Source organism: Poecile atricapillus, chromosome 11 (genome assembly GCF_030490865.1).
Source record: "Poecile atricapillus isolate bPoeAtr1 chromosome 11, bPoeAtr1.hap1, whole genome shotgun sequence".
Taxonomy (NCBI): domain Eukaryota; kingdom Metazoa; phylum Chordata; class Aves; order Passeriformes; family Paridae; genus Poecile; species Poecile atricapillus.
In genome coordinates, this window is record NC_081259.1 from 18133463 (window position 1) to 18159673 (window position 26211).

The 26211-nt window shown below is 55.7% G+C and overlaps 2 protein-coding genes across 4 annotated transcripts in view; one reads left to right on the top strand and one right to left on the bottom strand.

Annotated features, from left to right (window-relative positions):
• The window catches only part of HMG20A (high mobility group 20A), a 176731-nt gene extending 171497 nt beyond the window's left edge, over positions 1-5234 (top strand). The window contains exon 11 of the mRNA XM_058846452.1: positions 5096-5234. The gene's annotated coding sequence lies outside the window, so the exon portion shown is untranslated. The remainder of the gene's footprint in view (positions 1-5095) is intronic.
• LINGO1 (leucine rich repeat and Ig domain containing 1) lies at positions 5011-22263 on the bottom strand. Of its 3 annotated transcripts, none has more exons than XM_058846449.1 (2): positions 21924-22263; positions 5011-7227 (listed from the first exon to the last, which is right to left on the bottom strand). In XM_058846449.1, exons 1-2 carry the CDS (start codon positions 21927-21929, stop codon positions 5374-5376), a joined length of 1860 nt encoding a protein of 619 aa, XP_058702432.1. In that variant the 5' UTR covers positions 21930-22263; the 3' UTR covers positions 5011-5373. The 3 variants fall into 3 exon arrangements, with proteins under 3 accessions (XP_058702432.1, XP_058702431.1, XP_058702433.1); XM_058846448.1 differs by lacking the exon at positions 21924-22263 and adding an exon at positions 14941-15050; XM_058846450.1 differs by lacking the exon at positions 21924-22263 and adding an exon at positions 11174-11231.
• Positions 22264-26211: the final 3948 nt, after the last annotated feature.

Genomic DNA, 26211 nt, shown 5'->3' on the forward strand with positions numbered 1-26211 from the left:
CTGCAGGGAAACTCTGCTTGGAAACCTCAGGATGGGAACAAACCACAGCGGCAGGGCACACTGTGTTTTAGTCACAGTTTATGTTGTTCCTCTAATCCTTTTCTCAGGTACAGACATTGTTTTAAAGGGAATTGAGGAAAAATCTCTTTCACAGGACAGTATTTCTTTAGTACCAGTAGTAATGGGGGTGGATTGGGAAATTAATCGTTCCCCATTACACGGGGACTAACAGCACAGCCCATGCTTTCCAGTTAAAATTTGATTGCCTTGAATCCTGAGGATTATGGAAAATAAGAAAAAGGCCTAGTAAAATTTATGAGTTTTAATCATAAACTGATAGAATCACAGCAAATCTGTCATTAAGCATGCAGATACAGATCCAGAAAAAGGAGAGCAATAGGCTTTTTCTTGGAGGAGCTATGTGTACCTCGTCAGGGCCAGGGAGAGGGGAAGCAGGGCTGCTCCCCCAGCCATCCCCTCTGGGGCGTTGAGCCCCTGCACCTCAAATACTTTCTCTGCTGTGTCCTGCAAAAGCCTGGAAGCAGGGATTGCACTGCAAAATCCCTGCCCTGTCTCATGGCAAACCAGCTGGGCAGGGCTGGAGAGCCCATGTGGAGATAGAAAAAGAGGGACAAGGCAGGAGATGGGGGAGGAGAGCTCTCTGTGTGCTGCTCGCTGTGGTGGAAGCAGGATGAGACCCTGCCAGGGGAGGAGGGAGGTAGAAATGTGGGGGAGAAACTTGTGTTCAGAGGGGACTGCAAGAAGCACAGCCGTAGTGGAGAGAGGAGAGCTCTTGACAGAGAGAAATGGCAGGAGAGCGAGGGAGCAGCATAGAAGGCAGAAAGTATTTAAAAAAAAAAAAAAAAAAAAGCGCGATAAGGAAGAAAAAAGGGGGAGAGTAAAATATTGGCTCTGAAGCTGAGATAAGAGAGAGAGGGCAGTTAGTGAGAGAAGGAGTAAAATTAAGTGTGATAAGGGCTGATAGAAACAGGGGAAGGCAACAAGCCCAGGCACAGAGCTGGGGGGCTGCAGGCAGAGAGCAGAGGGGCTGAGGGGAGAGAGCAGAGGGGCTGAGGGCAGAGCAGAGGGGCTGAGGGGAGAGAGCAGAGGGGCTGAGGGGAGAGCAGAGGGGCTGAGGGGAGAGAGCAGAGGGGCTGAGGGGAGAGCAGAGGGGCTGAGGGGAGAGCAGAGGGGCTGAGGGGAGAGAGCAGAGGGGCTGAGGGCAGAGCAGAGGGGCTGAGGGCAGAGCAGAGAGGCTGAGGGCAGAGAGCAGAGGGGCTGAGGGGAGAGAGCAGAGGGGCTGAGGGCAGAGCAGAGGGGCTGAGGGGAGAGCAGAGGGGCTGAGGGGAGAGCAGAGGGGCTGAGGGGAGAGCAGAGGGGCTGAGGGGAGAGCAGAGGGGCTGAGGGGAGAGCAGAGGGGCTGAGGGCAGAGCAGAGGGGCTGAGGGGAGAGCAGAGGGGCTGAGGGGAGAGAGCAGAGGGGCTGAGGGGAGAGCAGAGGGGCTGAGGGGAGAGCAGAGGGGCTGAGGGGAGAGAGCAGAGGGGCTGAGGGGAGAGAGCAGAGGGGCTGAGGGGAGAGCAGAGGGGCTGAGGGCAGAGCAGAGGGGCTGAGGGGAGAGCAGAGGGGCTGAGGGGAGAGAGCAGAGGGGCTGAGGGCAGAGCAGAGGGGCTGAGGGGAGAGCAGAGGGGCTGAGGGGAGAGCAGAGGGGCTGAGGGGAGAGCAGAGGGGCTGAGGGCAGAGCAGAGGGGCTGAGGGGAGAGAGCAGAGGGGCTGAGGGCAGAGCAGAGGGGCTGAGGAGAGAGCAGAGGGGCTGAGGAGAGAGCAGAGGGGCTGCAGGGAGAGCAGAGGGGCTGCAGGGAGAGCAGAGGGGCTGCAGGGAGAGCAGAGGGGCTGAGGGCAGAGAGCAGAGGGGCTGAGGGCAGAGAGCAGAGGGGCTGCAGGCAGAGCAGAGGGGCTGAGGGGAGAGCAGAGGGGCTGCAGGCAGAGCTGGGGGACTACAGCACAGGAAGGTGAAGGGCCAGCCTGACCCCCTCTTCTCTGGTCACCCTTACCCCTCTACATGCTCTGTGTTCCTCTGGTGATCCATGGAGAGGAGCTGAGTGGGAACAGGGATTGATGGGGAGGGTCAGCCATGGGCCCTGGCAGTAGGGGAATACATGGAGCTGGTGGGGAGGGAAGGGTCCGAGGTGGGTGATGTTCCCGGGCTGGAAGTGCTGTTTAACTACTCATCCTCCTCCCTGCTGTGTCCCCTCACGCTGCCTGTCATGGAGATCCCCATGGGACTCCCAGTCTAGGAAGCAGAGGAGGTAAGGCACGTTTGCCCTCTGTGCTCTAAGCACAACTCCCTGGTATTTTTGCTACCTCTTTTAAACTGTTTTATAAAGTGTTTTGTATATATTGTGATTCAAAAGAAACAAGTGGAAACTGCTGGCTGGCTCTGACACATGGGCCACTGTTCCCTGAAGAGAAGTGCTGGAACCCAGCCTCTGCTTTCTCACCCCTGATTAAACTGCAATAGAAACAGACTGTAAATCTCAGCAAAGGAGAGAAAGAGTCTATTCTTTGGATTTGGTTTTTTTCCTCATATTTACCAGCTATGAAAATGGCTGAGCTTAGTTGCTGGCCACTCTGAGATGCTTTTCTTCTGCTCCATCCATCTGCTTCACTCACACAGTGACTGAAAAAAAAAAAAAATTATCCAGTTCACAAAGCATCGAAGATTAAAAAATCAGTGTGGGTAACAAAGTGTGTGGAAGGCAGCAGTGCCAGAGAGCATTGGGCACGTTCACTAATGAGAGATTTGAGCTGCAGCTTGGGATTTAGGGCAGCACTGTGGCCTTCCCCAGGAAGGTTTTGGGCAGCAGAGGCTGTGGGACTGGGGACAGGTGTGACACTATGTGACAGGGCTGGGCTGGGAAAATTCCTGAGATGTTCTATGGAAAAGAAATAATTTGCGCTCTTATTTTTTTTATTTTTAACCTTTTTTTGACAGTGAAAGACTTGGTTCCCCCACTTTGATTGCTGGGGCTCTGTAATGTGTTGCAAATTCCTCACTGGACTTGGTTCTTAGTATTTTAAAATCTCTGTGTGTTGAATTAACTCTTTTTTACAGCATTAAAAGGGATAACTGGAGCCAATTAAGCAGCTCTTTTGAATGGCCAGTGCCTGTAGCTGTCCAAGGTCATGGAGCCCCCCCCATCACCTCTCTGCTGAGCCACAGGTTGAGTTTGTGTCAGTCCTGGCAACCAGCCTCATCCTCCTGTGCCTAAAGTTCTTTCTTGCTTGACTCCACTTGGCTTAGCATCATCCTCCAAGGGCTGAGGCCTCTGTGCATCCATCCCTGTGCCTGTCTCAGGGGAGTGGTGCTCTGAGCCCCTGCAGCAGGATCTGCAGTCTCTGGAGCCTGCCTCCAGCTTCACCCCTAGGTTTGTGTGTTGCTGTTGGCAGTATTGTGTTTAGCTCACTGGAAATATTGGTTAAACACTGGTGGGAGGGGAAGCTCAATTAAGAGCATTTTGCTTTGACTCTTTCAAAAAGCAAAACAAAAGCCAAAGGCTTTTAAAAAATGCACTGGTTTCAAAGTTAAAAAGGAAAGATGTGCTAGAGATGAGGAAAGAACAAATCAAAGCTTCTGAAACTTGCTGTGGAGAAAGAAACATAAGATGTTTTGTTTGAAGATGAACAGAAAGCTGCAATCAGCAAAAACTCCCCCTCCCTACAGCACAGATGCTTCAGGTTGGTTCTTCTAGGTTGGCACACTGCTGAAAGAAAAGCAAATCCATTCTTTCCCCTCTTGGGGCTCCAGGTTCCTGGCACTTACATTTTACCATCTTGTAGTGATTTTGATCCCTACAGACTCTTTAGGTGCCTTACAAATCAAGAATGCAAATCTGGGCTCATCTGCCTCAGAGGTGTCACTGAGGCTGGGTGGGCCAGGGGGGTCAGTGTGGTGCCACCCTCTTGGTGGCAGCTGGGAGGGTTGGGAAGCTCCTGCTGATTCAGTAAGGATTATAAAACCTTTAGTGCCCATATTGACACCATTTGCAGGGATGTTTTGTGCTTCCAACCCTGGAAGCCTCATGGCCAATTTAACCCCCATTTCCTTTTCTTGCCAAGATGAGATGGTCCTTAAGGTCTCTTTCAACCCAACCCATTCCATGGTTCTGTAAGGGAAAACAGACCTTCTGGACCTGATCCAAGTCCCAGAGCACTGAGCAAAGGCAGGATGTTGCTGTGACCAGACCCCATGGTGATGGGCAAACTGGTACTAGGCAAGAGCAGACAGTGTGTCACAGCCTGTGCCTGTATTTATAGACCTATGGAATTCCATTTTCAGACAAGGTCTCCTGTGAGCCTGGAAACTGAATTCCCTTGGATGTGCCTGAGAGTGCTTGAGAGTCTAGCTGCCAGTGATCAGAGGTCCTGGCAGGTGGGGAGCAGTGCTGGAGCTGCTCTAGCCACCAGTTGCTGGAGGCACCCAAGAGGGTGCCGCCAATGGATGTGTCACATCCCTGCCCATGGGGACAGCTGTGCAGAGCACAGGGGCCAGCTTGTCCCCTATAGGAGAGGAGACACCCTGGTACTGCTGCAAAGGCTGGCAGAGATCATCTCCCAGCCCTACCCAGGGGCTCTGCATCCTCCTCCCACACAGAGGGCAGGAAAGCACAGCCCTGCTCCATACTGCTTATGGACTTCAGTGTCACGGCCCTGCTCCACAGGCTTTGGGGATCGGCAGGGGAGCTGACCGTAAAACCAGGAAAAATAGTCAGACTCCTTCACTGCAGGAGGTACCTTTGGTGTCAGCTGGAGACTTGCCCTGGCCTGGGGCTGCTCTTGGCAAGGCATCTGGGAAGTGCCTCTGAGGCATGAAAGCAAGCGCTTGCCAGGTATAGAACTGGATAGATCAAGAAGTCAAGATTTTGCATTCCAACTATCTATAGGAAATAGGGTTTTTTTATTATTTCAAGTTTTCATAAAAATCCATAATTATTGAAATCAAAGTTACAGAAGAAAGTTTGTAACTTTTTTATTGATTTTATTTCTTTTTTCTTTCTTTTTCCCACCCCCACCCCCCCTGTTGTTTTTCCCCTCTCAGAGTTATATCTGACACCAGAGTCCATCAGACAAAGTCCTTACAAACACAGGAGTCCTGAAGACATCGGCTGAATGTTTTCCTGGTATAAAGAAGAAGAGGAGGAGGAGGTGGTGACAGTGCAGGCGCAGTGGGTTTGGACAGGGGCAGAGGGCACGGTGGAAGGAGAGAGGTCGGTATGTTTGTAGCAATGTTTGTTAATTATTTTTTATTTGTTCATTTGTTCTTTTTTTTAAAAAAAAACAAAACACCACCATTATTATTTGCAAATTGTTGCCTGGTTAAATCATTTTCATATTGAACTTGCGCGGCGCGTCGGCAGAGCTGATGCCCGCGTCGGACTTCCGCGGCACGTACTCAATTTCAATATTGTGCTTGGTGTTGCCTTTCCCACGGCTCCACAGGAAGAGGAGCACCAGACAGAAGAGCACGACGCCCAGGAAGGAGATGAAGCCCATGGTGGTGGCGATGATGAGAGTCTTGATGTCAAAGGGGAAAGGCACGGTGGCGCGCGTGCTGTTGGCATCGCTCTCGTTGGGCTGGTTGGAGATGAACGCGAAGGTCTTGTTGGGCTGGTGGGGCCAGTCTGGGGAGTAGCTGCGCACGTGCAGGTGGGCCAGCATGGTGTCGTTGCCACCCGCGTTGCTGGCGATGCATAGGTAGGTGCCATTGTCCTGGATCTGGGCGTAGCGCACCTCCAGCGTGCCGTCAGGGAAGACAGTGAGCCGCCCGTTGGTTTTGGTAGAGATGAGGTGCTTCCGGGGAGACAGCCACATGATGGTGGGTGGCGGGTCCCCATCTGCCCGGCAGACAAAATGCACCGTGTGGCCTTCGTCCACAAAGATCTGCTGAGGTTTGCGGTCCCGTATTCGTGCTCGGCGGCAGGTGAAGTAGTTGGGCAGGAGGACGTCAGGGAAGTCCTTGAACTCCTTGCCCTGGACAAACTCGGGAGTGGAGCAGGTGGGCTGCTGCTTGTTGAAGTTCAACCTCCATCGCCGCCGGAAAACCCAGAGCAGCCGACAGTCGCAGGCTAAGGGGTTGTTGTCGAGGATGAGCGTCTCCAGGTTGCCCACCGAGTGGAAAGCTGACTCCTCCAGGGTGGTCAGCAGGTTCCCTGACACGTTCAGGATGCGCAGGTAATTGAGGCCGCGGAAGGCAAAGGGCTCGACCGTGGTGAGCTGCCCTCCCACCAGCTGGATCTCCTGGAGCCTGAGCAGGTCATGAAGCATTGAGCCCTCGATGGTGACAATGGGGTTGTAGGACAGGTTCAGGAACCGGAGGTAAACCAAGTGCCTCACTGACACGTACGGGATGGATGTCAGATTGCAGTGGGTGATGGACAAAGAGGTCAGGTTCAACCCATAGAGGCAGTTGGATGTCATAGTATCCAGGTAGGGCCAGTGTGAGATCTCAAGGACCTTGAGCCGGTACAGCCTCTTGAATGAGTAATCCCGGATGGTGTTGATGTTCAGATGGCGCAGCCGCAGCACGATCAAGCCGTGAAGGTGAGACAGGGCCTCCGTGGGGATGGAGGTCAGGTTGCATTTCTCCAGGGTCAGCTGTTCCAGGCTGTTGAGGCCACTGAAGGCCCGGTGGGAGATGTAGACAAGGTCATTGTCCCCCACCTCCAAAGACTTCAGGTTGTACAGGTCCTGGAACATGTAGTCTAAGAGGATCACAATTTTGTTCTCACTAATGTCTAGCTTGGTAAGGTTGCTGAGTCCAGTAAACACCCCCAAAGGGATCAGCTTGAGTCTGTTACTCCTGAGCCCCAGCGTCCTGAGGTTGAAGAGGTTGTTGAAAGCCCCAGGTTCAATGGCACTGATAATGTTCTCATTTAGCTCCAGCTCCTCCAGGTGAGGGTAGTTGGCAAATTCATCCTGGTTGAGCGTCTTGATGCGGTTCTTGCCCAAGTCCAGCAGCCTGGTCTCGGTAGGGATCCCTTCTGGCACGATCATGAAACGCTTGCGGTGGCACAGGACGGCGCGCTCCTGGGCAGAGCACTCACAGCGTGGCGGGCAGCCTGTGGCAGAGCCAGACAGGATGGATCCCAGCATCAGGAGGAGAATCGGCTGCCAGCAGGCCAGGATTGGGCTGCGCATACTCGCCTCCCCAGCTACCATCCTATCTCTCACCTGCAGGTAACAGCGGGAGAAAAAGAGCAAAGGGCACGTGAGCAAACAACAGGCATGGCCAAGGCAAAAGGTTTGGTGTCCTGGCAGAGGTGATGGTAAGGCAAAAGGCACCACTCATGCACAGCAGGTCTAATTTTCCAGCTGAAATCCAGCCCTTTGGCTTCAAGACCCTCTCTCCTCCCCACTCCCTGACTTTCCACTTGATGATTGAACGTGCACAGACTTTTGAGTGGAAGACCTTGAGGAATCTGTGTCAGACAGCTTCCTCTGCTCCTTAAAAAAATAATTTAATACAAAACACATCTATCTACATCCTATTTTAAGCTCTTGAAATTATTCTGTTCCTTGTAGATGGAGTCTGAATATAAAGGCTGCTTTGCAAACAGAGGAGCTTAGCACAGGATGGAGCATCTGGGGGAACCCCACTTGGGGTGAGCAATACTGACAGCTCAGTGGGAGCCAGCTCCCTCCCTCTGTGCACCTCCATGCCCCAGATGCTCAGTCTGTCCCCAGGGCCAGTTCCTTGCCTCCCACCATGCCAGCCTGCAAGGGCAGACCCAAACCATTCCTCCCCCAGAAAAAGCAACTGGGCACACACTGCCTACAGGGCAAGCTGTAGCCTCAAGTCAGGTCCAGGGGGGCTCTGGGATAATGAGGGGGCTGCCTGGAGTCAGCTGGGAAAGACCCAGCCTCCTGCTGATGTCCCTGGGGAGGGCTGGGAGGCCTCCCTGGGGGCTCATGGTCTGGCTTGTGCCCCAGCCCAGAGCCATCCCAGCCCAGCAGAAGCGGATGCTCCCTGTCACGCTGCCTTTGTTGCATTTATTTCCTTGTTCAGGCTGTTATGAGGAATCAAATCATATCAATATTGCAAATTAGATCTCCGGCTACTCCAGCCCGTGTTTATATCTATTGTTATGTTACTCTCTGCACTGCTCCCACTAATGCTATTTATGGCTATTGCTGAACACACCCAATCCATTACTTCCATTGGCTCTGTTTGTATCCATCACTGTATATCCTGTCCATTACTTTCCCTGCTCTAGCACTATTTATGGGGCTGGTACACGTTCTGCACATTCCTACCCATTGCTTCTGCTCATATTCATCATTTCATACAGATATACGACCCAAGGATCACTTTTGTTCCCAAAAAATTATTCAAAATTTCTTTGTAAGATATAAGGATGGGAGATGATGGACTGGCCATAAAAATGTCCACCAGCACCATCTTGGAAACCACCAGCCTTGGCACAGCGGTTGATGTGCTGTGAGGGCCTGGAGTGTCCCCACAGGAACCCTCTGTGGTTTCCTCCCATTTCACTGTCCTCTTCCTCCCCCACTTTCCCTGCTCCCTCTGCAGTGGGGCTGCTCAGTGGGGATCACACTGAGCACATCACTCAAAGTGAAGGGGTGCAGGGATGGAGCTCCTCTCGCAGTGATGCTGAGCTCCCTCCTGCTGGTCCTGGGGCCAGCATGTCCCAGTCCAGTGGAAACATTTCCAGTGGGAGTGCCTGGGCCCCGGCCAGACTGCCAAGAGCCATTTGCTGGGTATTTACAATCCATCATCTGCCATGTCATCACCTCCTGGTGCTGGGCACCAGAACAGATACAAGCGAGGCTGCTGCTGCTGCCACTGCCATGCTGCTGGGTGGGGTTGGGACTGGGGCCTGTGCTCTGGAGCCAGGTTGGCTCCAGGGTTGGCATGGCTCAGGTTGCATACAGATTTGTTCCCCAGGCTCATGCTGCAGCCCTGACTGGAGCTGGGCTGCCAGTGGGTGCCCATGCCACCCCTCCCCATGGCCAGGAGCCCCTTGGGCACTGCTCTCCCACCACATGCTTGTTACTGAGTGCTGGCTCGCCTACAGCCTTTTTTCTCAGAAACCAATTCCTGTGCTCCTCACAGCCGTGCTGAGAAAGCCATCAAAGACAGCAAAACACTGCATGCAAAACAAAATACAGTCTGAGGGGCTTAATTATAGCAGGACTGAAAACACTCAGCTCATTAAGAGTGCCAGGCACCAGCCGTGTTTGTGTGCTGGGCCAAAAGCTCCACTCTGCCTGCATGTGCTGCTCTGTTCTGGTCCCTGCTGGGCACGGGGAGGGGGCAGAGCTGAATCCTGCAGACTGACTGCCCCCAGGCTCAATCCTGCCTCTCCACCAGCAGGATTGCACCTCCAACACCTTTGGTCCAGTGCTGTCATCCCCACTGCAGCCTCAGTGGAGCCACAACTGTGTGGTATCAATGAGTAAAATATCGGCAAAGAGGCAATAGATGAACGAAGCAGAATCTGTGTGGCGTTGCTGATGAGCACAGCCTAGAATTGAAGTCTAGACACACCTCACATGTTATTAGTTCTCAGATAAATTTAAATCCATGATAAATACAATCCCTGACAAAAACATCCGTAATCTTAATAGCCAGAGTCACAGAAGAGCTTTGGGAGAAAGACAATAAATAAGCTGGAAAATTCTGAGCTAAGATGAGCTTTAAATCACTTCTAGCTCCCATTTACCTCTGCCTGATTCGGAGAGAAATAGTTGTGCCTCAAGGTGATATGGATATTAAGAGATGCCCTTCTAAAAACGACTCAAACTGTGATTTCTTTGTGAGCTGTGGGCCAGCAGTGCATGCATAGCCTTACAGCCCCTGCACAACTGCTACCTGCAGGAAGGGCTTTCCACAAAGCCATCCTGGATCTACTCTGAGGAAGACCCTGAAACGTACCTGAGCCCCCCTCCAGGGTGCTGGCCATGGCCCAGCAGGAGCTGCCAGGCAGGAGCAGAGGATTGGGCCATGGCCATCATGCATAGCCCAGCCCGTGAGAGCCGCAGCCCTTGGCGTGAGCATGGTTCTCCTTCCTCAATCACAAAAAAAAAAATTGACAAAAAAAGCAGCAGCTGCCAGACTCGCTGCCTTCAGGCGACAAGCAAACCCAGTGCAAGCCAAAGCAAAACTCATGCTCAGAGCCATGGCAGCCACTGACCCCTGTCCTCACCACCTGCTGCCCAGGGCTGAGGGCCCCGCAGTACAGTCCCCTCCCGCGGGAAGGTCCCGGCCTCGGCCCAAGAGGCGCAGATGGATGCACCGGAGCGCTGCTTTGCTGCTAAATACAGCAGGACCTGCCCAGTGTCTCTGCCTGGGCTCAGTGCTGGGAGGAAAGATGCCATTCTGGGCCTGTGCCTGGAAATGCAGCCTGGGGCCAGATTGAAGCGCTGATGTGCGTGGGGTTTGCTCCAGTGTGACAGGCACAGGCTGCCCTGGTGTGGGAGGAACAGTCCCAGGAAAGCCAAACTTGGGTGATGATCCAAAAGGGAGCCCAGGCTCTGCCCCTCAGTGTGCTCCTGAGGATGCCCCAAGGGGTGGGCAGCTGCCTGGCAATGCCCACTGCTGTCACTGCTGTCCCTGGGCTGTCCCCTGCTCCCCACCCCACAGAGCAGGGAGTGATCTGATGTGCTGATGAGCAAGCGAGCGAGCGAGCAAGAGGCAAAAACCCCTGAGTCAGCTCTAAGCCCACCTGGCAGCCATAAATTACAGGGCGGGAGATGTTCACCCTTGAACCAGATGCTTGTGAGAGCATTGAGCAACAACAGGCAATTTAGGACAAAGCAATCCATATCCCAGCAAGGAGAGGGGGGCACAGTGCTCTGGGGGCTCAGTATCCCCACCCTGTCCCTGCAGGAGCCAAGCTGGTGCTCCCAGCTGGGCACAGCAGTGAGTTGGACTCAGCAGTGCTGGACATCCTCACTGAGTTGCCTTGTAGGGGTGAGTTCAGCCATGGGCTCACCCCATCTCTGCCCTGATGGCTTCATATGAAGCCAACAAGACACAGCTCCCTGTGTCCATGCTCCTGTCTCCTCTAAGCTGCTCCAGCTAAATCAAATTTTATTGAACTTGACTATGTTTTAGAGACAAAGACTCCAGGTTTACAAATAAATATTTAACAACCTTTCCTGCTCCTAGAGGAGTTTCTTATCCAGACCCCAGGCTCTTCGCTGTTTCTGTAGCCATCTGCAAAGCAGCAAAAACAAAGGGAGCAGCTTTAATTTGCCAAACACGTTTGTGTCCATTTCCTCCTCTCATTTCCCCTGTGTCCAGTGTGCATTTGTGGGCCCTTTTGCTTCGTCTCTCCCTCCTCTCTACCCTATCTGCTCCCTCCTCCTCCTCTTTTCCCACCCAGTCCCAGAGTGGAGGCATTGGCACTAACTGCCCTTCTCCCTCCTGCTCAAGGATGGGCAGCAATGGGTGGGAGCATCAGGCAGAGGAAGTGCTTTCCCTTCTGGAATCACTGTTCTTCACATGGGAAAGAAGAAATCAAAGAGGGAGAGCATGAAGTGATCCCAGAGTGCTGCCAAAGCTTGCTGGTGGGCACAGCCAGGGTGGCACAGCACTGGCCTGGGCAATGGAGACCTGCCACCACACTCCTCTGGGCCTTCATTAATGGATGGGCTGCTAACAAAGGGTTAGAGGGCTGTCCTGTGTCCTGGCCTGGCCCCAAATCATCCAGGAGCAGCACAGGAGGGTGAAAGAACGGGGGAGAAACTGGCAGAAGATGAGAGGGACCCCTCAGAATCGTGGAGACACGTGAGCAAGTTACGCAAGGCAGTGAGCCAAGGCAGGTCAGCCAGAGGAGTGCCCACCCCCAGCCCTACCATCCACCAGCTGCCGGGGTCACTGCTCCCCTTCCCACAGGAAGGAACAGCTCCAGCTGGGAGCTCTTGCTCAGCCTCCTGGAGGATCTGCTTTCAGCAGCTCCGAGGTGGGAGCCTGGAATAGGTGTGATGCAACCTGATCTGCTCTGGCAGCTGCTCTGTAGCTGTAAAAGAGCATGAAGAAGCATTGAAGATGCAAATCCCCTTCCGGCACTGACACCGCCCAGCTGGCACCACATTTCTGCCGTGGTTGGCCCATGGGAGTGCCCTGCAAAGGCATTTCCTCATGGAAACAGGCTCTGCCACCCAAAATGTGGTGTCACCAGCACCACAGTCAATAAGGAAAGCACCAAGCCAGCGGGCAAGAAGAGCAGAAAAAACAGGAGATGCCCAGGGGAGAAGAGCTCTAACATGGGCTGAGGGGCTAGAATGCTGTTAAGGGGAGGCTTTTGCCCAGCTGTCTGCTCGTTTAAATCTGGGCTGTGGATCTAGCTGACCCCACGCAGGGACAGCTATGTACAGTGGAGGGACAGCCAGCAGTGGCTCCGAGCCAACCTGGAGAGTGGTTTTCAGGCAGGTTATTGGAGTAGGACAATGGGAAGGAGATCCTGGTTGTCTCTGCAGGATGCTGAAGCTCAGAGCAGTTTTTGCTGAGGCTGTTTCTTGCTGCGATCACATCTGTGCAAGAGCTCCTCACGCTTCTCATACCTTTGCTCCTTCGTTTTGAGCATCTTTTCTCTCTCTGGCTGCACATGCCTCAGTGCCCCATCAGCAGAGAAAACATCCTGACAAGGGATCAATAAGTAATTGCAAAGGCAGCTATGGATGTCAGGGGGTGTAAAGCCCTGAGCCAGCACAAGATAAACAAGGGGGGTGAGGGTGTAGTGCAGAGTGGAGCTGGGGCTTAGGGCCAGCCATGCTCCCCTGCTCATGGGCAGAGGTGGCCAGGACATGGACCAGTCACTGCTGCCACAGCCACTGCCTGAACTGGTGGTTCAGTGCTTCCCAGGTCAGGTGAGCCAGGAGAATGCTCATTTTTTTATTGCCTGTGACAGCCAAGAAGCAGGGGAGTTGTGCTTGGCAAGGGAATAGCTCCTGAAGGTTTTGGTTGGAGACTTCGAGGGCTGGATCAGGAAGAGATGGTTGGAGGCTTGTGGGAGCTGGGAAGGACATGCACCAATTTAATGGGGATTCTCCTTCCTTTATTTTGGCAAAAATTTCCTTGGGATTGCTGTCTCTGTGGATATGGGCTGGCTCACCAGGATGTTTTAAGTGCTCACTGAAGGCACCCAGCTCACCTTGCACTCTGATAAGTGAGCACTGGGTACAGGAGGCTCCAGTGTAGCATGAGGGTCTCCCTAGCTGGTTCTTCCTCCCTGTCTGTAGCTTGGAAAGGGAGATGGAAAAACCCCAGGCTCCTCTCAGGGCAATGGAAAGGCACTTGCCCTGAAGAGGTGAAAGAAAGTCCAAGGAGGGTGTCTGCTGGGAGAGCCACCAGGGTCACAATGACATTGTGAAGGCGTCCCCTGCAGTGCACCCATGGCCCAAATGCCTTCTGAGCTCCCTTGAACTGCTCCAAGAGCCCTGCCTAGGGTGGCAGTGCTGGGGCTGGAGGATGGGCACAGCCCAGACAGGCTCCAGTGCTGCTGGGGTGGCCCTGCATGGCTCAGCACATGGCCCCAGTGCTGCTGAATCAGCCAGAGCCCAGCTGCACGGAGCCTGAGCTGGACCCTGTGTGCAGGGCAGGACAGCACCTGACGTGGCATAAAAGCGGCTGGAACAAAGTCACCCCACTGCCAGAGCGCCTCCCCTCCCAGCCAGGAGCAGATGGCATCGCTGTTTGAGCTTGCCTTGAGGGCTGGGCTGGTGACAGGGGCTTTCTGCTCCCCCAAAGCCGGGCTCCAGCCTGTGCTGTGGCCAGTGTCCCAGCAGCGAGGAGGACACAGCTCTGCCAGGCTGAGACACTGCTCCTGGCCACCCACAAGCCACACCTGGGGGCACCAGGAAACACGAGCTGCTCCCTCCTATTGCTCCCTGCCTGGGAACACCCAATCCCCTCCAGCTACCAAAAGGCACCCGTGGCTCTACAGCTCCCCAGAGCTCTGCTCAGTGCCCAGAGAAGGGCTGGGGCAGCAGCAGCTCCAGCAGCAGAAACACAGGGCTGACAGGCAGAGCTGGGGGAGTCCCACCAGTGCCTCCTGCCCTCATTTACCCAAGGCTGCCCCAGCAGGACAGCGCTGAGGCTTTGGGATGTGACGTCCTCTAAATGCCACCACTCCAAACCACTGCGTCCTGTCCTGGGTTGATTATGATGTTAAATTGTATCCCCATTTGTCCACCTAGCCCAGACACAGGTTTTGTACTCTTAAAACTTCATCTAAGAGTAAAAGTGAGTGGAAAAGAAGCACCGAGTCTGTTATCAGAGACTGTACTTGCTCCCCCCCACATCCCGGGACGGGGTTTTGACTACAGCACAGACAACAAGGCACAGATCGCCTTGGCTTTCCAGCTAGCCGGAGCAGAGAGGTTTTTCTGGACTGTTTTCTTTCCCTTTTCCTTGGAAAGGATTGAACCTGCTCTGGACTGGGGACTCGGGGGAGCACCGGGAGCTTGCACCCGTGGACTACCGGGAGCCCAGCCTGGGCAGCGGCATTTTCCAGCGCCAGAGGGACTGATAACAGAGCAAACACCCACAGGAAAGAGACCCTCTGAATTTTGTCATCTCTTCAAAACAGCGAGAGGTTTTGTAATTTGATATTGTTCATTCTTGTGCTGGGTAGTGCTGTGCCTGTTAAATAAACAGGTTTTTTCCACTTCTCTCAGAGAAATCTCTTTCTGAACCAGTTGGGGGGTGGGAGAAAGGGGCCATGTGGGTTTGCTTCCCATGGGGGGGCCCATTGGAGGTTTTCTCCCAAATTTGCCCTAAACCAGGACAGTCCCTACTGCATCGCTGCCACTGCTCAAAGGTTGAAACCCCAGATCAAAGTCCCAAAGGCTGGGGAACAGCAGGTCCAGGGATCAGTCACGTTCCTTACATTTAATTTAAGCTTAGACTGTACTTACAGCGTCACTTCTGTTCCCAGGGCACATCCCTTGAATCCCCCTACAACCAGCACAGGATACCAAGAAAAGTACAAGGGCTGCTCTGGAGCACTGCGTTTTCCCCTGGAAACCTTTGGGATAGCGGCGAGAGAACTTCAAAGGACATAGGACATAAAGCTGTCAGCTTTGCTGACCTCAGGGAAACCTGCTGATTTACCCCGCTTTAGGACTAGCCCTGATATTTTTATACTGCTGCCTAAAATAAGTGGCCTCAGAAGCCTTTGGGAGAAGCCAAGTGCAGCCCAGCCTGGCAGAGCTGGCTCTGGGATCACCCACTGGTAGGACAAGTGGCAAGGGTGGAGGGACTGTGTGTGCCATGCTGCCAGGGCTCCCACGAGCACCGGTGGCATCAGGAGATCTGTCCTTGCTCCACACCCCATAGGGACATGGGGCAGAGCACAGCTCTGCTTCAAGACACTGAGAGAGATGGAAGCCCCGGTTCGCTCCATCCACCTCATTTCCCGACTCCTTCTCGCAAGACAGATCTCTCTCTCTCTCTCCCCCTCCCAGTTATTATTAAGTTTTGTTCACATAATCACAAATTTGGTGCCGCAGGAATTTTCAGAGAGAGAAATGGAGAAAAGGGAGGCACAGAAAGCATGAGCAATAGCAAGTGCAGAGGGAAGATTCTTCTTCCCAGCCTGGTTTTCTCTGGGCTGGTTTTACATGTATAATTCCTTTTTCTTTCCCCCTTTCTCACTTGTTTGATTTTTGCATTATTTATGGCTTGTCTTCAGGGCCTGTATTTGCTGTTATTGTTTCATTCAACAATAAAATGGATTAGATAAAAACAAACTGCGCCGAGGCACGGCTGAACCCGCCTGTCCTGCATCCAGCTGAACCCACACAGCCGGGCAGAGCGGGTGAGGGGCTGCCAGCCCTTCCCAGCCCCAATCCTGCAGGAAGGGAGGTGCTGCAGGATGTGTCCTGGACAGGGTTTGGGCTGACAGAAATCCTTGGCAGGTATGAGGCTGTGCAAGGCAGTTGTTTTAATGCCCACGACAGGGGTTGTCAGCATCAGCACAGGGGCAGATCAGCCGTGCCATTCCCCAGCCTTTCCAGGACAACCTGAGCCCATGGGCACGGTAAAAAAAGAGGGATCCACCATGGGAATGGAGTGGCTCCCCACTGCCCTCAAAAGAAGGCAGCTATGGGGTGGGTTTGCTGCGTTTTGCTCGAGCTAAAAGCAAAGCTTTCTGCCCTTTCCTCCTCTCCCAGCACTGTGGATAATGACACGGAGCCTGCGCTCTGGACTGTACGTGAGGACAAAAGTAATCACGGGGAAATACAGTGCATCGGAAATGCAAGGCCAGGGTTTCCATTTCGCTGCCGCTTCGGTGCCGTTTCCCATTGAAACGGATAAACAGGCTGAGCACAAATCAGTTTAATGGCAGCACCTAATGGCAGCGCAATTCTGCGGTTCCCAGGCAAGCTGGAGCTCAGGCCCAAAGCGGCAGGGAGATGCCGGCTCGGTGGGGTGGCCACCCCACGGCACAGCCCTGACAAGCAGGGGGGCCCCAGGGCTCCCCCAGGACTGGCTGCCCTGGGCAGCAGCACTGAGACAGCCCAGACCACCATGGCACAGAGACTGGTGCCTCTCTCCAGCCCTGGGGATGTCCATGGACTGTTGTGTGCCCAATTCCCAGCAGAAAAGAGGTGTCCCTGTGGGTCTGTCTCACATCCCTGAAGTCTTCGGACTCTCAGGGAGCCTGTGGAGTGCCATGCCTTGCTCTGTGCTACAGCACACAAAGCCACCAGGCCAGAGCTTACTGTGATGCCAACCTGGCTCCTCAGACTCACATTTTGGGTAGACCAGATGGATCTGGCTCCCTGTGACTATTCCCAATCCAAAGGAGGGGTGGGAAATGGCTGGGTTTGGGTATGGGAGGGAGAGGTTTGGCTGCTGGAGGGGGAGAAGTGCCTCTGGAATGCTCAGGCTTTGCTCACCACCCCCAGGTTGCCTCTGAGGTCTAAATCAGTTGTTTCCCATTTCACACTCGACATCTCAAATCCAAACAAAGAGCTGAAAGAATAGATCATGTCAAAATATTTCTGCTTCTCCCTCCTACGAGAATTCCCCATCAGAGACCAATCCAATTAAGGTGCAGGTTATGAAATTAACCATAATTACCAGAGTGATATTTAATGTTTTGCATTCTGATGAAGAAACTGAATGGAAATAACAAAAAAAAATAAAAATAGTGGGTCCTACTGATATAACTAAGAGCAATATAGGGTGGGGAGGGGAAGGGCTGCCAGGGAAGTGAGGGCTGTGTGGGGTGGCAGGGTGCATCAGGAGCCTTACACCCCTAAGGGCAGGGCTGGGTGCTCAGGGGCACATCCCCCAGAGAACCACGGCCAGCCTGTCCCCCAGAGCAGAGCTCTGCCCAGTCTGATGGCAACCACAGGCATTTTGCCATTTGAGCATCCCTTGGACAAGGCTGGACCACAGGAATCATGTCCTGGGAGGCACAGGCCAATTCTGCACCTCCTCACTCTGTCCCTGCTCCCTGTGGGGACCCTCCAGCTCACCCAAGGACTGTCCCCACCTCCAGACAATGACCCCAGCCCTGAGACAAAGGACACGAGTGCTTCAGTGGGGAAAGCTTTTGGTCTTTGCGAGGATACTCCTGTGGAGCCCAGGAGAGGAAAGCTTCTTGTACACATGTCCATTGCAGGATGCCAAGGCACTGACCAGCTTGCAGGGATGTGAATAAAATGATGGAAAAAACCATGCAGGATGGTTAAAGAGAACCACGTCTCTGCTTAACCATGGGAATGAGCAAAACGAAGCCGAGTTCCCCAGCCACTGTGACAGGGACACTGAGCTGCTGCCCTGCCTGATCCTTACTCAGGTAGGTGATGCTGTCTGGATGGGGTACAGGCCTGGGGAGGGCAAGAGATGGTGGCCAAGATGTTGGTGAGGCCAGAGGGAGGCCAGAGCCACTGGTGGGGCTCATGGCAGGGCTCCCCCAACACAGCCATCCTGCACCAATATTCTCCATGCATCCCATGCAGGCCCAGAGAGGTCCCATTGGCCATTCCTGATTGCTGAAAGGTGGGAATCACCCAGCAATCACCCCAGAACAATGGCTGGGGTCTCTACTCAAGGCTGGGCACTCCCCCTGCTGTCCCCCCTTCCTGAGCCAGACTGGTGTGACCTCCTGCCCTGCCTGGGCTGAAGGGGAGATGATGATGTCACTCTCGGTGACATTTATCAGCATTTATTCAATTTCCTGGGTCAAACTGACAACACTGCTCAGACACAGCCAGCTCTGTACGACCCAGCTTTGTCCTGGTGACAAGGGGACAGAGGCCACACCATGCTGCTGACAGTGCCTGGGGGCTGGGGAAGCACTGGGAGGGGGGACTCTGGCTGGTGTTTGTCCCCCAAGTAAGCCCCATCTCCAGACACCCCTCTCCCCCTCAGTATCACACATGCCCTGGCACTGCCCAACAGGCAGCAGGTTCAAACAGCCACCAGCACTGGATGTGAGTAAGGCACATCCCCAGGCACGGTCACAGGGTGCTGGGATACAGTAGAGGCAGAGAGATCTCTCTCCCCACAGCCATTCCCTGCCAAAAGCTCCATTTTTACTCTCCTGGATAGAAAGAAAGTGGAAAAAATTGACAAAAAAGAAAATTGAGGTCATGGCCTTCCACTTCTTTCTCCCTTTGTTTTTCTTGGATTGTTTGATTTAAGCATTTGGAGCCCTATTCTCTCTCATCCCAGCCTTCCCTGCTACCTGAAAAGCTCTTCTGGCTTTCTTCCCACCAAAAGCCATTTCTGCTCATGGTAGGATGAGCCCTGCTTGAGGTTCAGCAGAGAACAGAGGAGAGCTGCTGACTCAGTGCGCTGGCTGTGTTGGAGAGACCAAACACCCACCCTGACCAAGCTGTGAGTTGTGTTTTCCACCTGAATGTTCACAGAGATGTGCCCATTGCCAGCTCTGCCTCCAAGGACAGGGTCCCACCAAATAGCAGCACCCAGTGGTCATCCGACTTACCTCATCAAGCTCCAACAGGTTGTGTTGTGGTTTATAGCTCAACAACTGTAATTACACTATAATTGTGGTGTTATTATAAAGTCATTTATCAACCCCTGAATTAAAGCCTCAAGTTAGAGGATTTTATACTTGTCACTTACATGGAGCAGCACTAACTTTAGCAGTGCTACTGTGGCTACGTGAAGCAGGATACTAAAGAAAACAGAAGTCCTTCAGTGATGCTGTTAACCTTCCAGGAAACAGTGGTAATTAGAGGTATCACACAGTAATTACATTACAGGTGTAGAGTAACTGCAGCACAGTACGCTGTTACAGTGGTACAGCCATTTGTTTAGTAATTAATCCGTCCACAAGAAGGCCTGGAAAACCTGACTCTTTCTTTCCAGGAGCTGTAAAAGCAGTGTCACTGTCTCCTCCAGTCACCTCCTGCCCATCCCACGAGACCCAGCGAGAGCTGGGGCTGTGTGAACACAGGAGCTGGCAGGTGCTATGGGGAAAACTCTCTGTGGGAAGATATGGAGGCTTTAGCCGAGGGCACATTTCCCTCTTGGCCCTGCTCATCATCTGAGAGCTCCAGAGGCCCCCTCTCCATTCAGCAGCCGTGCCAACAGGATCCAGGGAAGAGCCAGGAGTAGCATGTGAGAAGGCACAGCCAACCCAGACATGTCCTCCTACCGCACCCCACCCACTCTGCTGGACGGGCAGAGGGCTGAGTGGGCTTTGGCACCGGGAGAGGGAGCAGCCCCTCTGCTCCTGGCACCGGCACAGCTGTTCTGGCCATCTGTCTCTGCAAGAGGTCCAGGACAGACACAAAGCATGCTCTTGGAACCAGGGGAACGGACAGGGAAGAAGCAGGGGAAGGAAGGTTTGGGCAATGATGCTGGCTGGGATAGCTGGTGTTGAGGTGGGGAAGGGCTGTGAGAGGTGCTGATAGCAGCTGTAAGGTGGGAATGGGCTAGGGCAGCTGTCAGTGGGGATGGGCTGGGATAGCTGCTGTGAGATAGGGATGGGCTGGGATAGGGGCTGGAATAGCTGCCTTTGGGAGAGGATGGGCTGGGATAGGGGCTGGGATAGCTGCCTTTGGGTGGGGATGGGCTGGGATAGCTGCCTTTGGGTGGGGATGGGCTGGGATAGGGGCTGGGATAGCTGTCTTTGGGTGGGGATGGGCTGGGATAGGGGCTGGGATAGCTGTCTTTGGGTGAGGATGGGCTGGGCAGTCCTGTACGGTCTGTGCAGGCCCTGTGCTGGAAGACACGGCCAGAGGCACGGCCACACTGCTGCTCCACAGCCATCTCCAGCGTGAAGGTCAGGTCAGGGCTGCTACAAGGTGCAGAGCAGTGAGGAGATGGTTAAGGCTGGCAGGAGGGCTGGGATGGGGCTGTGGAAGGGATATCATTGCAGAGCAACAGCCGGGCTCTGGGAGGTGGTGCAGAGAAAGGGGAGATGGAGGGAGATCCACGGGGTGGGAATACACGGGAATACATGAACTTCCCTCCGCGAGTCGAGACCCCAGAGAGCAGCGGGGCAGTCCCGGCGATCCCCTGCTGCCGGCCAGCGGCGACAGCCTTTCGCTGGAAAGGGCGTTCGCCGGGAAGAATCGCGGATGGCGATTGCTGGGGCGGCAGCTGGGGCAGGGACAGGCAGGGAGAGGCAGCAGAGCCTCGGCGACGCCAACCAGCCCGAGCACACCCGATCCCAGCAGTGCCCACGCTCACCCGCTGTCCCTCCCTCCTCGTGCAAATCACTTTCGCGGCACCAACACTCCCGTTCCTCCTCGGAGGTGGCATCTCCAGCACCTGGATCGAGTCGTGCCTCTACCCGTCACACGGGGCTATTTATACATCCAAGGCGCAAGGTGAAAAATCCAATAACCTACACACAATAACGGAGAGCAACAAGCGCCGGCACCTCCCGGGAGGGCTCCCAGAGCCCTTCTGCCAGGCAGGCTCCCGGACATCCTCGCAATCCCCCACTGCCCTGTGGAGCTCCTTTAACATTAAACCACTTCTTTTTTCTGCCAGACACAAACCGAGGGCAGAGCCCGCGCCGGCAGCCTGACCCTGGCCCAGCATCTCTGGGTCGGCTCCTGGCTCCGGGGTGTGGGGCTCAGCCCAGGCAGGGCTTCAGAGCCCCCAGAGCCCTCTCGGAGTCTGAGGAATCGCCCCACTCGGCATTAACTCCCCACGTCCCCGACTCACCTATCTCCAGGCTGGGGGGGCTGGTGACAGAGAGGTGAACCCCTGCCCTGGAAAATACCCCCTCCCCATGACTCCTGCCTCCAATCTGGTCGCTCAGGGCTGGAGAGCTGTCCCTGCCCGTCTTTTACCCTTAATGCCTCTGCTTTGGGGATGGGCAGAGGAACAATTCCTCCTCTTGAGTTAACCCTTGCTGGGCAGGATATGGGCACAGCCAGCTTAAGGCTGATCCCTGCTCTCCTGCCAGTCCCGGAGGGTAGCGCTGTCCAGACTATCCGTTCCCTACCTTAACAAGGCATCTGCTCCAGGCCGGCCAATTCACCCGGGAACTACCGGGAGAAGAGGATACTCCCTATCAGGATACAGCCTCAGTCCCGCCGAACCCCAGCCCTCTCGCTGGGGCCCCGGCTCCGCCTGGTCCGTAGCTCCCGCAGGGGCTGCGCCGAGGCTGCGGGAACGGTGCGGGGGTGCGGGGAGGAGACGGCCAGAGGGGAGCGCCCGGGCAGAGCGGGGCGGGCAGGCGGCAGCATCCGCACCGGCGGGGCTGGAGGGCGGCAGCTCCCGGAGCACACGGCTTCCCCCGCACCCTGGGGCACGCACCGAGTTCCCAGCCCCGCTCCCTCCGCGCAGGGTCCGGCCCCGGGGAGGCGCGGCGGCGCCGTCCCGGGGCCACGGAGCCCCGCTCCCCGCCTCGCCGGTCCCGCCATCCCCGTGGCTCGCTCCGGTTCCCCGTCCCGCTTACCCGCATCTCATCCTCGCCGGCGATCTCCTTCGGTCAGAAATGGCATCTCCCCCGGCCCCCCCGCCAAACCTCCACCTGCAGTAGCGCAGCTCCCCCTCTCCGCAGCGACAGCACGAACGGCGGCGGCGGCGCTCCCGGGGCCGGGCCGCCCCCCAGTCCCGCGCCCGGGGGAGGGAGGGCCGGGCCGGGCCGGGCACGGGGCCCCGCCGGGGCCACCCTAGGGCCGTGCGGCCGGCGGCTCCCTGCCCTCCGCGCCCGGGCGGCCGGCGGCGCTTCGGGGCGGCGGCATCGCCCCCGCGGGCGGGCGGGCGGCTGGCTCGGCCCGGGCTCCGCACGCCCGCTCGGCCGGCCGGGTCTGCCGCGGCGGGGCCGGGCTGGGTGCCGCCGGCCCCCGCCTCCCCTCCGGGAGGAGCCGGCGGCGGGCGCGGGGCGGTGCGCGGAGCGGCGGGCACGGCAGCGGCGGCCGCGGCCGGTCCCTCCTCCCGCCTCCGCCCCCGCTCCGCGCGGGGGGTGCGGGTCCCCGGGGCTGCGGGGCGGGGGGAGCGGGGATGACTCCCCCGCGAACCGGGGCCGCTCGATGGGTGGGGGCCCCTGCAGCCCCCGCCCCGCCGCCGCCGGTGCAGCCTCGCTGCCCGCAGAGGACGGACCGACGGAGCTCTGTCCGTCACCGTCGCGTCGGTGCCCAGCCCTGCCCGTGTCCGCCGAGGGACGATGCCGGTCTACCCCGGGGATTCCGGACGGTCTGCCCTACAGCAGCTACCTCAGCACAGCGTTTTGCTCCTCTTTACACTGCCACCCCCCACCCCAGCACGTAAGAGGGAAAGGGCTGCAAGCGGAGAGGGGACGCCTTCGAGGACAGGTCTGGGACCTGGTGATCCCGAAGGGCCCCTCGAAGGATCCGGCGCAAGCCAAGCTGGTGGCCTTTCATTCAGGACTAAGTGCACGACTTCCCGAACACTGCCTACCGCTTCCCCCCTTCCATAATGGACACTCTTTATCGAGCAGCATTAGATTTGCCCAGCGCTGGCTCTCACAGCTGAGGCAGTAATGGACACAAACTTTCCTTGTAATGTGCACTTTCCCCTCCTGCTTCCTCTCGGCTGGGCTCTCCTGGGGTGTTTCCTGCTCTGTTCTGCTTCTACCCAGCTGTCCCTGGCTGCCGGCCAAGGCGGACCGAAGGCAGGGGCACCAGGGCCCTCTGCAGCAGCACGGGCTGGGGCCACGGGTCTTTTCACTGGGTCCCATCAGCCTTCCCTTGAACGGCTCCTTGAGCAAGTGGGAGCTTTTGAGCTGGCCCCAGGCCTCTCCTGTTCGATGGAGCCTGCCATGGAGTGCAGGAGAGGCCATCCCAAGCTCGTGTCCCTGCAGTGGGCTACGAGCAAGCCCCGGGAAGCTCGATCCCCTCCCGGCACTCAGGCAGAGGCTGCTGCCTCCCCGGAGCCCCGTTATCCTCCTGCTTGGCACAGGCGAGCTTCCGAGCAGGGGAGGAACAAACAAAGGGTGGGCACGGTGAATTCGCCAGCTGAGGGCTGAATCACTCCAGCTCTCTGCTCCCGCTCCTGCCTACTCCCCGGCTCCCCCAGACCCCGGCTCGGCTGGAAGGGTGGGTACCCACCAGGCGTGTGGATCCCTGCATGCGCTCATGGCAAGAAACACAGTGGGGTGACAACGCGTGTGTGCCTCACGAGCTCTCCTGCCATCAAGGAAACTCAGCCTGGCCCCTCTCAGTGGTCCTCAGACCTTTCCTCAGCGCGGATCGATGCCTCTTATTGTTATGGCTATGGCAGCGATGCCATCGATGTTAATAGCACTTCACAAACACAGACAAAGCCGGCAATCTGAATGCGGCCAGGAAAAAAACCAAAAACAAACAGAGGACAAAAGACAGGCTAAGAGCTCTGAATGCCGTTTCTAATGCTTCCGCTCCCCTTCCCTCCCCTCCCACCCCCCATGTTAAAGCCCCACTAAAGTGCAGGGCACCGCGTATTCAACAGTACAACTCCGGAAAATTCCCGGAATTGTTGGTGTGTGAGGGAGGAAATTTCACTTCAGCCCTTCCACAAAGACACGGCAAGTACGCCATGCACGCAGCGCTGGTGGCGTGTGAGAGTGATGCTATGCACTGCCTGGAAGCAGGGGGCCTTCCAAGACCGTCTTTCCCACCTCGGCTCCGACGGCCATCCCCACCCTGGGAGCGAGGCAGAGGATGGGGGACTGCCCGTGCAGGAGCAGGGATGAGCTTTTGGGCTAAGATGGCATCCGTGCAATCACTGCTATAGAACAGTCCTCTGCAAACCCTGCCTTTTGTGTACTCTCAGCGTGTGATTCCCGCCCCTGGAAGTGTCCAAGGCCAGTTTACATGGGGTCCTGAGCAACCTGGTCTAAGTGTTTGGAATTAGAGGATCTTTGAGACCTCTTCCAAAGCAAACCATACTATGGCTCTATGATTTTGGAGCTGCGTGGAGGGACCAGGGGCAGCAGGAGAGGTGAGGGTAGCACGGGTGCCCCAAGAATGGCAGTGGGGCACAGCCCTGGTTTGCTTTGACAGCTACACTGTGCATTTTGGCCAGCAGTGGGGAGAGGCAATTGGAAGGATGGAGAGTACAGGAAGAAGAAAACATCACTGAAAAGCTGCTCTCTCAGCTGGAGCCCCAAGGCCCTTGCCCACAGTGCCAGAGTGTAAGAAGAGCCAGTACAACCAATTTGCCATTTGGGCTTTTCTGTCTTTAACTCTCAGCCCACCTCATGGGCAACAACTCCTCACCCCAATAGCTTCAAGGACACTTTGGACAAAGGCAGACCCTGGTAGCAATGAACCCTGCTGATCTCTGCCAGAGGAACTGCATTGGCCCCTGCTTGGAAGCCCCAAAGGCTCCCATGTTTCTGCATTTATTGACCCATCATGACTGCTGAGCTTACTGTTAATGTCCCTGAGGCAGCATGGGTGACAGTGTGCTGGAGACCACACAGCCAAGCCTCACTGGAAGCACCATCCCCTCCTGTCCCCACTATACAGCCATGTGCAGCTGACAGCCTTGCAGGTAACACGCCTTTTTTCCCTCTCCCATCACCTTTACTAGATTCTCCCCCATGTTGTAGAGACCAACTCCAGCTGTTGTGGATCAACCCCTCAACTGGGTCAAGCTCCTTTTTGCAGCTTTCCAGGTGCCACTATCATGTGCTGACCTGTGTGCAGCCCCTGGACGCTGCCGAGCAGCTCGGCTCACACGCCCTCACTGAACATGTTCATCTTTAAAACCTGCAGGGAACAGCAAGAACATTTGGGTGTCCATCTGCAGGGGCTCGTCCCTCAGACAGATGCTCCAGCTCTTTGCCACTGCCATCCTCAGATGATAACAGGCTGTGGCAGATGGTTCCCTTCTGTTGGCAGGAGGCAGGAGTTTATCCCCGCTCTCAGCTCCCTCCCGGAGAGGTGGCACCTGCACACTGCATGAGGGACCTGGGCAGTGGGGAACAGAGCTGCCCCTCGGGGGAGACACTTGGGCCACGCTCATCTCCCTTGCTTTCAGTGCATGAGTCCAGGAACGCCGCAATAAGTCTGGAAAGGGCCGAGCTGGCAGGAGGAAGGTGGATTTTAATTACTCCCATTATTATTATCATTCCTTTTCTTTCAGATTTTCACACTTTCGTCGTAACAAGCTGAGCTGAGAAAATACATGCAAATGCCAGGCAGAGATAAGATGTACCACACCTTGAAGTACTGCCAGCGCTGGCTCTGGGAACGCCAGATCGGCTGTCTGCCCCTCCAGCCTCCTCCCTTTGGCAGCAGGAACGGGGGAGGTTCTGTCCCTGCTCTGCCCCTGCACATACAGAGAGGAGGGTACCTCATGTGTCCCCTGGGCTCGACCAGCAACCAGCTCCTTGATCCTGCCCAGTCCTAACCAGTCCCTGGAGAAGGCACCAGGAACTCCCAGCTGCTTGGGACAGGGAGGAAAGGTCACCCTGATGGCTCGTGTGTGATACAGACCTCTCCTGCCCTCCTCAGCACTGTGGGCAGCAGGACCTGTTCCTGAGGAACTCTTGTTCCTGAGGAACCCTTGTTCCTGAGGATGGCTGTTCCACCGGGCCCCTGCAGATGCAGTCAGGGAGAAACACGGTCCCAGATCACGTTCTCCCTTGGAGGTGGTGACATTTCAGGGTGTGTGGGGGGAGTGGGACGAAGAGGCAAGGCAGGATATTCCTGCTCCCCCAGCTCCACGGCCATCTGGATGTGTGCTGATGCCTCCTCACAGCAGGCTGACTCAGTTCAGGGGCTTCTCATTATCAG